General features: G+C 57.6%; 1 protein-coding gene and 1 long non-coding RNA gene across 2 annotated transcripts in view; one reads left to right on the forward strand and one right to left on the reverse strand.

The window, feature by feature from the left end:
• Positions 1-364: 364 nt before the first annotated feature.
• On the forward strand, positions 365-4,694 carry LOC308655085. The gene is made up of 4 exons (XR_014023377.1): positions 365-732; positions 2,940-4,239; positions 4,281-4,448; positions 4,556-4,694. It is a non-coding gene; the product is annotated as an uncharacterized lncRNA (long non-coding RNA).
• Positions 4,695-6,641: 1,947 nt separating this feature from the next.
• Positions 6,642-14,213, reverse strand: part of RNF212 (ring finger protein 212) — a gene marked incomplete at its 5' end in the record, with an annotated part of 38,346 nt that continues 30,774 nt past the window's right edge. Inside the window, 2 exons of the mRNA XM_081304862.1 lie at positions 6,642-6,911; positions 9,153-9,225. Of these exons, the coding sequence (XP_081160988.1) occupies positions 6,647-6,911; positions 9,153-9,225 (338 nt within the window). The 3' untranslated portion in view covers positions 6,642-6,646. The remainder of the gene's footprint in view (positions 6,912-9,152; positions 9,226-14,213) is intronic.

Below are 14,213 nucleotides of genomic sequence, written 5' to 3' on the forward strand. Positions count from 1 at the left end.
CTACCCGCCAGCCCCATGAGCTCCTGGTTTAAAATACACACAGAGGAGCCATGTCAAGAAGTCTTGGGAGGAGCCAAGAGCAGCGGTGTCACTCACTGCCTCAGACAAGGGCTTCACGGGAACGTTGTGGCTGGGTAGGACCTGGGACTGGGGCTTCGGCCTCGGCGCCTGGGTGGACCTGCACACGGCGGGAGGCACAGGCCTGGGCGACACTGTCACTGTCACTCGTGGTCACACTGCCCCCTTCCTGGCAGTGCTCCAGGGAGGGCTGGTCTCGCCCTCAGGTCACCACACCCCTTTGCCCGTGTCCAGTGCCCAATCCAGCAGGGCTGGCCCTGGGCTCCCCTTTCTTGGCTCTCTGAAGGCCTAAGGGCTGTGGTGCAGCGGGACCCACCCGGGTGCCACTGACTGGGTATGAGTCTTACTCTCAGAATTCATCTGCACGTGGCCACCCTCCTGTCCTCTGGGCACCTGCCTGTACATTTAGGTCTCACTCAAAGGTGCTCATGGCTGTGGGCATTTTCAAAGTCATCTGATGCACCTGTCCACAGACGCCCTGGGCTGGTCCCTGTGGAACATCCTGAACTGGGGGCAGACACCACCTCCTGTCTTTGGGATCCTGTCTTGCCCATGTCTTCAGAACTTGGACTTCTTACCAAGCAGCCTGGCAGTGACAGGGCCTTCTCATCAGCTCACATCGAGGAGCCACGCAGGACAGCCACAGCTGGGAAGGTGAGCCTGCCACAGGTGCTGACCTGTCCCCTTCCCCAGCCCTTGGCCCTGCTCCCACCCGAGGTCACAGAAGGGTGTGTCTGGGAGGGACCTGGGGCCACAGAGGTGTGCTTAGAGGCAGAAGTCCTGGTGAGAAGGGCTGAACCTCTACACTCGCCCCAGCCGGACACCTGACCCACTAGCCCCAGAAGGCCTCGAATGACAGGCCTGTCTTGGCAGAAGCGGTCAGCGTCAGGAAGACAAGCTGTGGAAATGTTCCACGTCCCCACAGGACAGAGGCCGGCACAGCAGGGGAGGAGCCCCATGTCCATGGGGATGTGGGATTCCACTGGGCTTTGGAGGCTGATGTGCACTGGTGCTGGAGGACCTCGGGTAGCAGAGTGAGCCAGGCAGTGGGCACCGGGCTGAGACCTGGCTGGGTCCTTGGGGGGACAGCAGGAAGCAGGGGAGCAGCCAGCGGCCGGCCAAAAGCTCAGGGCATCTTGAGCTGCAGGGCTCACACTCACCAGCAGAGGGCGCCCCGGAAGCGCTCACTGCCTCCTCCCAGGCTCCCCTGGGGCTCCCTCCTCTGTCAGGACACCCCTTGGTGCCACCTTACCCAGGACTCAGAACCAAGGCAGGTGGAGCAAGGCTTGGACTTACCATCCAAGAATTTCAGGAATTTCCTCTTGGTCTGAAAACTTGTTCCGAACCTGTGTTTACGACAGCTGGGGTTGAGCAGAGCTGCATGGCTTCCCGAGCCCCCGCGTGCATTTCTGAGGAGTGGGCTTGCCCCTGGGGTTGCTGGCCACAGCGCCACTGCATCTAGGTTCCAGGTTGGGTCAGCATGAAGGTGCTGCTCTGGGAAATTGGCAAGGACACACAGATCTTCAGGCCTGGCTGGGGCAGGTCCAAGCCTGGCCATGGGTGATACTCCCTCCTGCCCGGAGGGTGGACACAGGGGCTGGGACCCCTCAGGCCCCGGTGGGGAGGGAGCTGCAGTGTCCGGTGGATGCAGTGAGCATTCCTCAGCATTGGGTCAGCCTCGGCCAGGTTCCTGATCACGGCTCCTCCATTGGTTCCTGGGCTTTCTGTATTGTTCTCTCAATAAAATGCTCTGCTGGGGCTGGTGAGGGGGAGGCTTCTGGGGTCCCAGGCTCATCTCTGCAGGCCTTGCTGTGGTTGGAGGGAGGGCTCTGGTCTTGTAGGCCCACCCTCCCGTCTCTCCACAGCTGCTCTGCCTGTCTCTGGAACAGTGATGTGCTATGTATCCTTTCACGTAGGAAAAGCACAGTTAACCACTGTGAATCAATACCTCACACCACGCTCTTCACCCACGGAGAATTTAAAGCTAAAATTGAAATTCCTGCCAGATGGCAGCCAGTTTTGACTCTCAGAAATGAAAGCCAAGAAGGGTGGGGGTGGCAGTGTGCAGCCGCCCCATAGGAGCAAGAGGTCCCGCACACTCTGGAGAGCTGGGGTGAGGAGCAGCGGCCTCTCTCCAAGCAGTACTGGGGGCCTTTGTGACCAGCTGGGGAGGGAGGTGAGCGGGGGAGGTGGAAACAGTGCAGAGCTCAGGGCTTCTGCCCAGGGAGGTGCACTCTGGGCACGCTGGCCCACAGTGTTTGCAGGGGTGAGGGGACCGGCATTTGCAGGGCATGCTCCTGCTGCCAGCCAGAGGCACAGCAGAGAAGGGCATGGTGCGGGGGCGGGGGGCCTGGGCTCCCTGAGTCTTCCGCTGCCAGACTCTGACAAATCAGGTTGAGAACCAGTTCTGGACGAGAAGAGCCCAAGGTCACCCCGTAGGTGCTGGCTGGAGGTGTCCCGGGGGAGGCTGCAGGGAGGGACTCAGAGGTGGCCTCAGCCCTCCTTGGCCCCGTGACTTGTAGGGAGTGTGTCCCCCCACGACACTCTCCCCTCTGTAGACCAGCAGGCCCACTCTGGTTCTGCCACCGCGTCTTCGGGCCTTGGCCTGCCCCCCCTCCTGCCCTGCCCCACCTCACCTGCCATCTTGGCTGGACCTGGGGTGTAGCTGGCGACCCCCTCCTGTCCCACCCATTCTCTTCCTTCTCAGCCGGGAGGGTGGCAGAGGATCAGTCAAGCCAGCAGCCCCTGAACGGGTCCCTGGTCCCTTCTGCACACCCAGGTCTTCTGCACTTCAGCTGCTGGCTCTGTTTCCCTCTGAGGCCGAGTGACACTCAGACCCATCTCCCCACTTGTGTCCCCAGGCCTACTCTCCTGCCACATCCTGCTTTGCGGCTCCAGAACCTCTCGGGCCACTGTGGAGTCCCTGATCACCCTTGGTATCTCTAGACTGTCTAAATCCTCTGCCACCCTCCTGGCTGAGCACCGTGACCTGGTCCTGTCTGCTGGGGTTCTGCCAGTCTTCACCAGTGCCAAGCAGGCACCCTGCCTCCTCAGGTTGGGACCCTGAAAGCAAGCCCCAGGCCTGGCTTTCCTGAGGTGGGGCTTGGGGCACCTGCTCATGACCTGCTGGGTCTCAGCCTGCCCCCAGCTGTACCTCCTGTGTCCTCAGGCTTTTGCTCTCCTCAGGTGTCACTTGTGGCTGGTGGGACCACAGGCTGCAGGCTGAGGGGCCACCTATCTGCTCTTGGGGCACATCCTGCACCAGTTGCCAAGCACCCCACACGGGCGAACAAGGCAGCACCTGGAGGAAGACCAAGGTTCAGCGCAGTGCCCACACCTCGCACCCACACCCCATGAGTGCCTGAAGGAGAGGATGTTCTGTGACAGGCAGTGCATGCTTGGGACAGGGAAGGGTGCAACCATGCTCCCTCCGTGAACCCTGGGAGGAGCCCAGTGGAGGGCGGGGCTCCATTTGTATTAAGAAGATATACAGCCAGACAAACAGGAACCATGAGAGAGGAGGAGTGGGCCTGAGGAGGCTCTGCCCCAGGAGAATGATGCCCGTGCCCGGGGGGGGGCTGGGGCGTCCCTCAGCCAACACCAAGACCCGCAAGCTGGAGTCCAGGAGGATCGACTGCTACTCACATCCGCAACAACATCAAGGCAAAGAAGAGACCACGACAGACCAATGGTTGTGTCTACTGAGCACCTGCACCAAGAGCATCAGGTGCAAGCTCACAGCAGTGGGCACGTCTGAAGAGACCACATCGTGAACAGCAGCACGGGGCCCAGCTGCTTGACATGACTCCATGTCCGGGCCTTGTGCAGGCTTCCTAAGGAAGGACTCCTGTGAGAACTCTGTCTAGAGTGGTGACCCGAGGCTCAGCTGGGACTCCTCCGTGATACCGCATGTGTCTGGGCACATGATGGCCACTGCCTCTCCTCCTCTCTCTGGAGGCTGAGTACCAGCCTTCACTTGAGTTTCCTGCCCAGCCCCTCCAGGGGATGCTCTCAAGGTACACCTGAAGGGACACCCTGTGGCTCCCCGGAGTCACTGATGACTCAGCAGCAGTGGGCAGGGACATGTGGAGCCTTCCCAAATATTTCCATTTCCTCCTGGATATTTTAAAGAGCAGCACTGGAGAGAGGGTTTTTTCTCCTGTGGAAAGCCCCCCACTGGACCTGTGGCTCTAAGCGCTCAGGCCAGCGCCACCTAGTGCCCAAAAGCCGCACTGCAGCAGGGGCCCCAGAGCAGGTGTGTAAGTGGCGAGAGGCCACTGCTAGCCAGGAAGCCTCCTCCTGCTCAAGGAGATGAGCCCTGTCCCAAGCACTGGAGATGGTGGTCTTCAGCTGTGTGTCAGGCAGCACTGGTGAGTAAACCCTTGGAAGGGAGCAGCCTGCTCAACTTGAGCAAGAGTCATGTTATTGCCCCGATAAGCCTCCTGTTCACTCCCTGATTCTGGTTCACTCCTGGCAGGGCCTCTCCTGGAGCGTCTCCCCAATCCCCTGTGGTATCAGTGACATCTGTCAAGCCCGAGCTTTGGTCTGAAAGGCTTCTTCATCCCAGAACTCGGAAGTGTAGCAAACAAAGAACAAGCATGGGGCAGCCATGTCAGCCCCCTGGCCTTTAGAGCCCTTCCTTGACCCCTGCTCCCAGGCCACCTCAGTCCAGCCAGAAGATGAGCCCTTGTGCAGAGGGGAAGGGAACTGAGGAGCCACAGCTGGCAAGGGGGTCCAGGCATCCCCTCTAAACCTTCTGCACAGTGGTGGCATCTGGTGGCCAGTGTGTGACCATAGGACGGCCATAGTGCCTGGGAGCAGAGCTTGGTGGCTAAGCACCCATAGCTGGGACTGCAGGGCAGCAGGAAAGGTGCTGCCTCCTCCAGCCTGGGACAGGCAGACCCTACACAGGCTGCTTCTGTGCCCATAGCTGGCCCGTGGCATCCATGCACCTTTGGTGCCCCAGCTGAGAAGCCCCTCTGTGCCCACACATGGCTGGGAAACTATCTGGGTGTTTTACTAACTTGGCCTTTTCCAGTGAGTTACTGGAAAAGAAAAGGTGCTGGAGTTGGTGCTGATACGCAGGGGTGGAAAGGCCAACCTGACAAGCATCCCGCCTCCATCAGACGCCTGCTGGACCTCAGCAGCTGGCCTAGTCCACTGTACAGATGACCAAAAAGATAAGTGTGAAGTGCGGAAAGCATGGCATTCAAGTTCATGTCTGGAAGGCAGTGGGAGAGGTCACTGGAGGACATGGTCAGCCACCAGCCCCAACAGGGACCCTGCGGCCAGAGGGCAGAGTACGGACCTCCTGGGAGGTTCTTAAGAAGTCCCTAGAAGCACTGAGCTCGAGCACAAGAGTCCTCCTGCTCCCCTGCAGAACAGCCCCCGCCAGCCCTCCAGGTCCAAGGCCAGCTCTGCGTCACTGTGCCGTGCCCAGGAGCTTGAGGAAGAGGCAACGCAAATGATCATATTCATTTTATAAGATGCACAGAGAGAACTCCGTCATCAGGGATTCTGTAACACTCTGTCTCTGAGCAGGGAACCAACCTACAGCACACACTGTCCAAGACCTCAGGACAAAGTGCACTCCAGGGGGACAGCCAGCCTTGGGCTATGCACAGGACCCAACCAAGAGGGCTCCTTCCTGCCCAGCAGCCCGGGTGTCACAGAGTCTCGAGGCCCAGGGGAGACACTGGTGGCTGCAGGTGGCCCCTGTTCCCTGGACAGTCAGTGTGCAGCCCGCCTGCGCCTCGCCCATGGCAGAGGCACTGCTCCTTCCCGTTCCACAGCTGCTGTGGGACCAACCCATGTCCTTGGCAGTTTTTAGGTAAATGCAAAACAGAGAACCAGAGTTGGTGCCACAGGCCTTTCTCGCCCTGGTGGGCAACACCATGTGTGAGGCAGCTGCACAGCAGACCTAGAGGCTCCCACACCCAGGCCTCGCCTGCACAAGGCTCACCTCTGCAGAGAGGGACCGTATGTGTCCCACAGCGGCACAGGGGGTCAAGTATGCCAAGAGCAGAGCTGCAGGGCTGGCGGGGCCGAGAGTGGCCGCTCTCCCCTGTGGAACGCGAGCCGCGATGGGGCTCAGGTGCCAGGCCCCTGGCAGGGAGCCATGGACAAGGGTGCCCACTGTGCCTCCGCACCACACTCAGAGAGGAGCCTGGGCTCAGGAAGAGCGAAGCCAAGACACGTCACATAGGAGGCCAGACGATCAGGTGGAGCTTTATTCAGTTATGCTACTTAATCACCGCATCCAGAAAGAACTGCACAGTCACCATGGAGCGCACGTGCTGGGGCTGAAGAGCAGAGCTGGGCAGGGACAGGGCAGGGATGTGCTCACCGTCCATGTGTCAATCCCCCGAAGGGAGCAGACCCTGCAGGAAGCATGAGAGTTGCAACAGAATGTTATCTTTGAAACGCCTTCCCTTCCCGATTCCCCCTGCTGAAGGAGACAAGAATGCTAATGTCCAGATGGAGTGCCAGACCTCAGGCCTTGGGCACGACACTGGTGTGCCTGGGCATCGTCTAACACCAGGGCGAGGAGCAGGCACCACTGGGCTCCTCACGTGCCAAGGAGAAGCACAGACGCACTTCTGGAGGACGCTGTTCCCTCGTCACGTGCGTACTGAGCTTGAGAAGCACCACGGGCGGCTGAGCACTTGCCTAGGCACTGTCTCTGCAGCAGGCCAGAGATGCTGATGGGCGGCCGGGGGGGCCGGGTCTGGGCGACACCGCCGACGGGGGAGCCACCTCGCGCTGCTCTGCCTGGTCGCCAGGACGCTGGAGCTGGCGAAGCTCCCTTGCAGGGCATCTGCACTGGTGGGACCCTAGCAACACAGTCACAAGTAGTCATGAGCACCTGAAGCCTCTAGTGCCACCATCGTTTGATGCACTGACTGCATGTGGCTTTAGAGGCCACCGTGATTCGCAGCATGTCCTGAGTACCCAGGACCTGCAGGTGAGGGGCAGTGGTGGCACACGTGGTGCCCACTGGGCAGCCTCTCAAGGGAGGACTTCTCTGGGCTCAGGTGATCAAGGAGGATCTGGAGAGGAGGCTGTTGGAGCCACTGACAGCCCCCTACACAACCCTCCACCGTACCATGCTGACCAAAGTCAAGAGCTATGCTCCATAGCTTTCCCTAAGGTCACTACTAATAAGCAGCTGAGCAGGAACAGCAGGGGGCCCAGGACCTCTGGGACCCTGTGACCACTACCCCCTGGACCCGCTCTCTCACTGAGGCCAACTTGAAGCCTGTGCCCCAGCCCCTCCTGCCTACATTCTATCGGGCCTACCTACTGACAATTCTGGCCCCTTCTCTCTACGGGCCCCCCCACTGTCCCTGCCGCCTCAGTCCTGTTGGCAGCTCGCCCCCTGCTCACCCCTCAGCTGCCAAAGGCCTCCAGCTGCACCCTCAGCGTGCAGAAGGCTCTGGAAGCTCATCCATCTCACACTTCATCTGTGCTCTCCAGGGTGGTGAGCCCCAAACCATGGGTCCCCGGCTGCAGGCCCCGCAGCCTGCTGGTGCTGCCCGTTACTGGGCCTCCTGCTCCACTCTGCCCTGCCCTGCTGTGGGCTGACCTCTGGCCCTCGCTGGTCCTGCAAGCCCGGCTGCTCGGGGCAGCTTTTCCGGAGCCAGCAGGCCTTTCACAGGCAGCCCATCGCCCGCCTTGTCTAACCACCGCTGTCCAGCGTCCCGCCTACATGTTCGTCCCAGAGACCTCAGGCCACTCCGATGTGCTTGCCCTGAGCCTTTCCCAGAAGGCACAGAGCAGGTCTCTACCACAGCCCCTGTCCCTTCCACCTCCTTGAGAACCCCTGCGTGCCCTTGCCTTGGAGCTGTGAGCAACGGCCTCCTCCTCTAAGGCAGTGGCCTCCGTGGTCACCTGCTATACCCAATTCACATGAAGCCTAAATCCCCAGCTTCTCTCCTGCCAGGGCCCACTGTGCTCACCTTCTGTGTCCAAAGGACAGACAGAGAACACGGGGTCTCAGGGTGCGGTGACAGCACCACACAGTCCCACTGGGGACGCAGTGGCAGGCAGCGAGTGTCAAAGACAGTGCTGCGGGGCTGCCTCCTGGGTGGGCAAAGCTTTGTAGCTTGTCAGGCAGCCTGGTGTGGACAGCCTCAGGGTCTGAGGGGGCAGAGCGCCCAGGAGTCGCTGCATGGGCCAGGCCACATGCTCTCTGCAAGGCGGGCAAGCCAATGGGCAGTGAGGGGGCACTTGGGCCCAACCAAGGGGCTGGCAGGACAGTGTGTGCCTTTGGAGGCTGGCTACCCTTCCCACACTCAGAAGACATCCGTGTGCCGAGAGAGCGGGGCCAGCAGGAGACCCGCCTGTCAAGAGGCAGAGCATGGAGGGCATCCTGTCTACTCAGGGTCAGCAACCTGAGCCCTGGGCAAAAGCCTGCCCCTGTCTCTAGATGAAGCCTACTGAGACAGAGCTCCTAAACCTCCTGGCTGAGGACCTGCCTTGGGCCAGCAGGGCCCGGCCGAATCGTGAGTGCACTTCACTGGCCTTCAGTCCCACACACTGCCCCCTCTGTAGGACCAGCCACCTCTCCCCGCCTGATGGTTTTCCTCTTGATGTGGTCTGCCTATTTCTAGGCAGGCAAGAGGCCGAGCTGCCAAGGGGACCCAGGTAGCTCCAGGCTAGCTGTGGGACATTGCTGTGGAACATTGTCCACTTACTGCCATGCCACCTGCGGCCAGTTTCTCCACAGAAAGGCAGGATGAGAAGGCTCCAGAGAAGCAGAGCTTTCACTTCCTGACCTCTGCAGAGAAGACCTGCGACCCCAGCCCCCTCCCGCAAGGAAGCCCTGTGTGGCCACTGGTGGTTCTTGTGGGGTTCTCAGCAATGGCCCATGCCTCCGTCACACCTCAGCTTCAAACACGCCAGCCACAAAGCAGGGCAGACAGGTTACCTGGCTGGAAGCACACGCGAGCAGGAGCCAACCGCAGAGTGCTGACTCTAGCAGTAGCCACTCCTCCCAAGTGGGTCGCCAGTGACCTTCTTTTGTTCCTATTTCCCCTCCAAACATCATGCACAAGCCATGCTCAGGACGCTACCTGAGAGCCGCTGCCATGCCCACTTGTCTGGGTGTCAGGCTGGGATGTGGAGGGCCTGGGTAGGAGACGCTGCCTGTGGGGGAAAGACACAAGGTGCTGGAGGACGGTGCTGCAGGCTGCCTCCTGGGTGGGCAGGCTTTGTGCCTTGCCAGGGAGCCGGGGTGCATCAGGTCCCTGGAGGCCAGGCTTCTCCAGCTGTTGCGAGGCTGATGATAGGCAGCACCACACACCCCCTTCCTGCCGGCCCCCACCCTGAGTGTGCAGCAGCCGGAGTTCCTCCTAACCACAGAAGCAGCAAGTGAAGCTTGTGTGCCTGGGACTCTGCTCGTAAGCCCGAGGGAGTCGTGCCTGCCTGCTGCTCCCCTGGAAGTGGGCGAGGGAGACACGGCAACTCTCCCTCCATGGGGCGCCTGAGCCTCGGGACACCCTGAGCATGGTGGCCCTGTTTGCTGCAGAGTGGACAGAGGATGCTGGCCCATGGGGCATGAGGCAGCTCTGCACTGGGACGGCTTTATCTCTGTTCCCTGGACCCCGAGGCAGCATGGTGACGCTCCCTCAGAAGACCCTGCAGAACAGCCAGGGACCAGGAAGCCAGGACCCTGGTGGCTGTACCCACCCTTCCATTCTCATGTGGCAGGGCCTGGCTGGTCCACAGGGCCTGCCCCTCCTGGGAGAGCCTGCTCTGACTCAGGACCTGCTTGCCTGTGGGCTCCCCTCTCATGGAAGCCAGCCTGTCCGCATTCCCCAGCCCTGACCACTCCAGGCCATTTATCGGACATCCAGGGGCAGCCCACACCCTGGAGCTGCTCAGTCATCAAACCTGCCAATCCCAGCGGTTGGCCTATTTTGTCTGCCCCACTCGGTCCCTCTCCAAGGAACCACAGAGAAAGCCATCTGACAGCCATTGTCCCTCATGGCAGCTGACCCCCCTTGATCTGCTGGTCTCACTACCATGATTAAAATGGATCCCAGGTACATTTCAACCACACATAATAACAATGGCAGGTCACTGCATGCCACACAACTGCACTGGCTAGCAGGGACCCTGCTGAGATAACTCATCCACACAGGCCCAAGTGGACAACCGCCCTGGGTCACGGGCCTTTGGACTAAGAAGCAGCCCCATCTCTGTGTGTCTCAGAGACAGCAGCCCCCAGACCAGGGGAGGGCACCAGCATAGCCCTCTAGACACACCCCAGAGGACAGCAGCACAGACGGCACAGCCAGGAGCTGTGGAGGAAGCTGGCGGCTGGCGTGTCACCACATACCCAGGGCACAGCAAGGTCAGGGCAGCAGGATGGGGTGAGCCTCCCAGGCCTGAGGGGCATGCTGGGAGATGAGGGTAACCACCCTCCCCAAGACACCCTCAAGTTAGGTGTGGGAAGCACTGTCGCAGGCAGTTAGAAGAGGTGTGTTGGGGAGCTGAAGCAAGAAGCACTAGTGTTCCCAGAGGCAGGTTTGGCTGCTGCTCCCAGAGCAAGCCTCTGCCATCTTGGGCAGGACCAAGTGCTGCACTCGGTGTCCCCAGACCAGTGCTCAGGGCTTGGCATCACAATGGGACACTGGACAGATGCGCCTGGCAGCCTGTGGTCATCTGGAGATGGGAGAGTGTGCACATCCAGTTAGCCCATCCATTCGCTAGGCACTTGCTGGGGTGGGGCTGCTGGTGTGTTACAGTAGGAACCAGCAACCTATCTAGAAAACCAAGTGTGAAACTGGAAAAAAACTGTAAAGCAATCAATTTGGGGTTCAACTGCATTTGGGGTTCAACTAAAGGCAGATGACAGATGGAAACGCAGTTATTCTTGAAAGCCTCCTACAGTTTTGGGTGAGCAGGGGGGCTGTGGAGAGGACAGCAGGCCTGGGCAGGGTGCCAGAGGCCGTGGGCTCAAGGCAGGAGGAAGCACTTCTGTGGGACATGGCCTTAGCTGAGGAGGGCACGGCCAGCCTGGGAAATGTGAAGAGCAGAGGAGATGCTCCCCACACCACAGTGGTGGGCAGGGCCAGCAGGTGTGAACTGGGTCTCCATCGCCACGTCTCATCAGGTGCAGCCTTAGGGACACAGCTGCTGAAGCAAGTCTCAGACAAGCCCCTCCTGGCCCCTAACTTCTAAGGCAGGGGAAACCAGGAGGACACAGGACCATGGCAGGTCCACGTCTGCGGCTCAGTGCAGAGCAAGTGCATGGCCCTCACACTCCTGGGTGCAGGGCCTGTGTCAAGCCATCATCTCAACAGGTGCAGAGAAAACATCTGGGAGATCAAAGACCACCCTTGTACAGGCATCTCCAGGAAAACCAACGTCAGAGAGAGAGAGAGAGAGAGAGAGAGAAGAGAATTTTATTTTTAATATTTATTTTTTAGTTCTTGGCGGACACAACATCTTTGTGGGTATGTGGTGCTGAGGATCGAAGCCGGGCCGCACGCACTCCAGGCAAGCGCGCTACCAGTTGAGCCACATCCCCAGCCCGTTACCATTGCTTTGTTTGTTTGTTTAGTAGAAGGTGGGTCCTCACTCAGTTGCCCAGGCTGGCCTTGCACTTGTGACCCTCCTGCCTCAGCTCCAAGGAGCTGGGGTCACAGGCATACCCACTATGCCTGGACTTGCTCTTGCCACTTTTATTTAACATTGTACTGGAGGTTGTTGCTGAGTATTTAGGCAAGAAAAAAAATTATTTGGGTTAAAAAGGAAGAAATAAACCAATTTGTACTTGTGAATAACATGACATAGTATATAGGAAATCCTAGGGAGTCCACAGAATGTCCCTAGATAACAAATGAGCTCAGCAAATTTGTAGGACATAAGATAAATCTACAAAAGTCAGTTGTACTTCCACACACCAGCAATGAAAATCTGAAAAATGAAACTGAAAAAACAATTCCATCTACAATAGTTTTAAAAAGAATAAAATAGGGTTGGGGTTGCAGCTCAATGGTAGAGCACTTGCTTACCATGTGTGAGGCACTGGGTTCGATCCTCAGCACCATATAAAAATAAATAAAATAAAAATATTGTGTCCATCAACAACAAAAAAAGAAATACTTAGGAATAGTTCTTACCAAATAAATGTCAGTTTTCTTCACTGAAAACTACAGAACATAGCTAAAATCAAAGGGCCCCAAAGGGGAGGACAGCCAATGTTCATGGACCGCAAGACCTGATACCTTAGGGTGGCAATACTCTTAAAGTTCGTGTTCAGAGTCCATGAATCTCTCACCCAGACACCCACCCCTTCTTAGCAGAAACGAATAGGCTGATCCTAAAACTCACAAGGAAGTGCAAGGAACTCAGAATAGTCAGAGCAATCTTGAAAAAGAACACTATTTCAAAAAATTATGACAAAGTTATAGTAAGCAAAAGACCAAATTAAATGACGATAAACTAAACAAAGAGCACCCACAAACATTAAAGCAGTAAGAGGAAAGCAAGTCATCATGCACAGGAGTGCAACTGAGTGGTGGCCGGCCCCTCTTCAGAAGGAGCAGAAGTGGAGGTGATGCTCACAAAGCACCTCACACAGCTGCCACCTGGTCCACTCACTGAAAGCATCCTCAAGGTGGAGACAAATGGAAGCTATTCCAACATGAACAGAAACTGAAAGACCTAATGCTAGCCAATCTTTCAATCTATGAGAAATGAAAAAGTGCTTCAGCCAAATCTGCAGGATGCAAGGTAGAACCTCAGAAGAGGCAGATGTGCTGCAGATGTGAGGCATGCATGTGTGTGCACGTGCACGCGTGTGTGCACATGCGCACACATACGTGTGTGTGTATTTGCATGTGTTTCCAAAGTTTTAAGGAATGTAAGTTTGTTTAATTAGAGAATAATTGCAGCACTGCCCTGTTGAGCTTGGAACACATAAATCACACATACACATGCACATACATGTCTTAGGAAGGAGGGAAGAGAAGCGGGCGATGCTGCGCTGGAGCACCCCGCTGCTCCACCTGAGTTAGCCCAGCATTGACCTTGCACATACTGTGGTAAATTTAAGATGCATGATACAATCCCTGGGAAAATCACCAAGAAAGTAATACAATCCACAGTTAAAAGAGCAGAGGAGGAATTAAAATGTGCACTTGTCTGCCTGGGCAGCATGACGGAACACCAAGCCTGGGTGCTTCAACAACCATGATTTGTTTTTCACAGTTCTAGAGACTAAGAAGTCCAAGATGAAGGTGCTGGATGATTTGGTTTCAGGTGGCTAAAACTGTCTGGTTCACAGCCTTTTCTGCTCTCAGGTGAGGTTTTATTTTTCTGAGCTGGGGGTCAACTTCAGGGCCTCATGTGAAATGAAAAAGTGCTTCAGCCAAATCTGGAGGACGGAAGGTGAACCCCAGAAGTGGCAGATGTGCTGCAGACATGCTAGGCAAGCACTTCACTGAGCCACACCACCACCGCCTTAGCCCCCTGAGTGCTTGTAAACAGAGTGAGCTGTCTGGTGAGCACTTCAGTGCACCATCCAGGGCCTGAAGCTCCTTCACTCTCTGGTGCAGCATCTCCACCACTGTCTCCAGGACTCTTCCTCTTGCAAAGATGAAACTCCATCCCCATAAGGACTGACTCTCTCATTTTGCTGAGCCCCTCGTGCCCACCACTCTGTGCAGTCTGTCCTGTGACTGCTCCTGCGCTCGGCATAGTACCCTTGGAGTCCATCCACACAGAAGCATGCGTCAGAACTGGCTTCCTCTTAAGGCTGGGTGGTACTCCACCCTATGCAACGCCAAGGCTGTTCATCCATCTTCTGTTGGCGGACACACAGGCTGCTTCCAGGCATTAGGCTGTGCATACTGTGCTGGAAACCTGAGTGGGCGGCATCTCAGCAAGACCCAGGCACAGGAGTGGACGCAGCCACCACAACTGCGTGGAGTTCCATTCTGTAGCATCACCTCATCTTCCCGCCAGCGTGGACAAGTGCCCGGCTTCTCTCCACACCTTCACCAGCACTTGATACACGTGTTTCTGAAACAGCAGTCCAGGAGGCGGAGGTCTCTCTCACTACGATTTGGTTTGCATTCCCTGCGAGTCAGCGATGGGCATCTTATGTGCTACTGGCTGTCTGT

The sequence above is a fragment of the Spermophilus citellus genome (assembly GCF_964194105.1).
Source record: "Spermophilus citellus genome assembly, chromosome: 8".
Taxonomy (NCBI): Eukaryota; Metazoa; Chordata; class Mammalia; order Rodentia; family Sciuridae; genus Spermophilus; species Spermophilus citellus.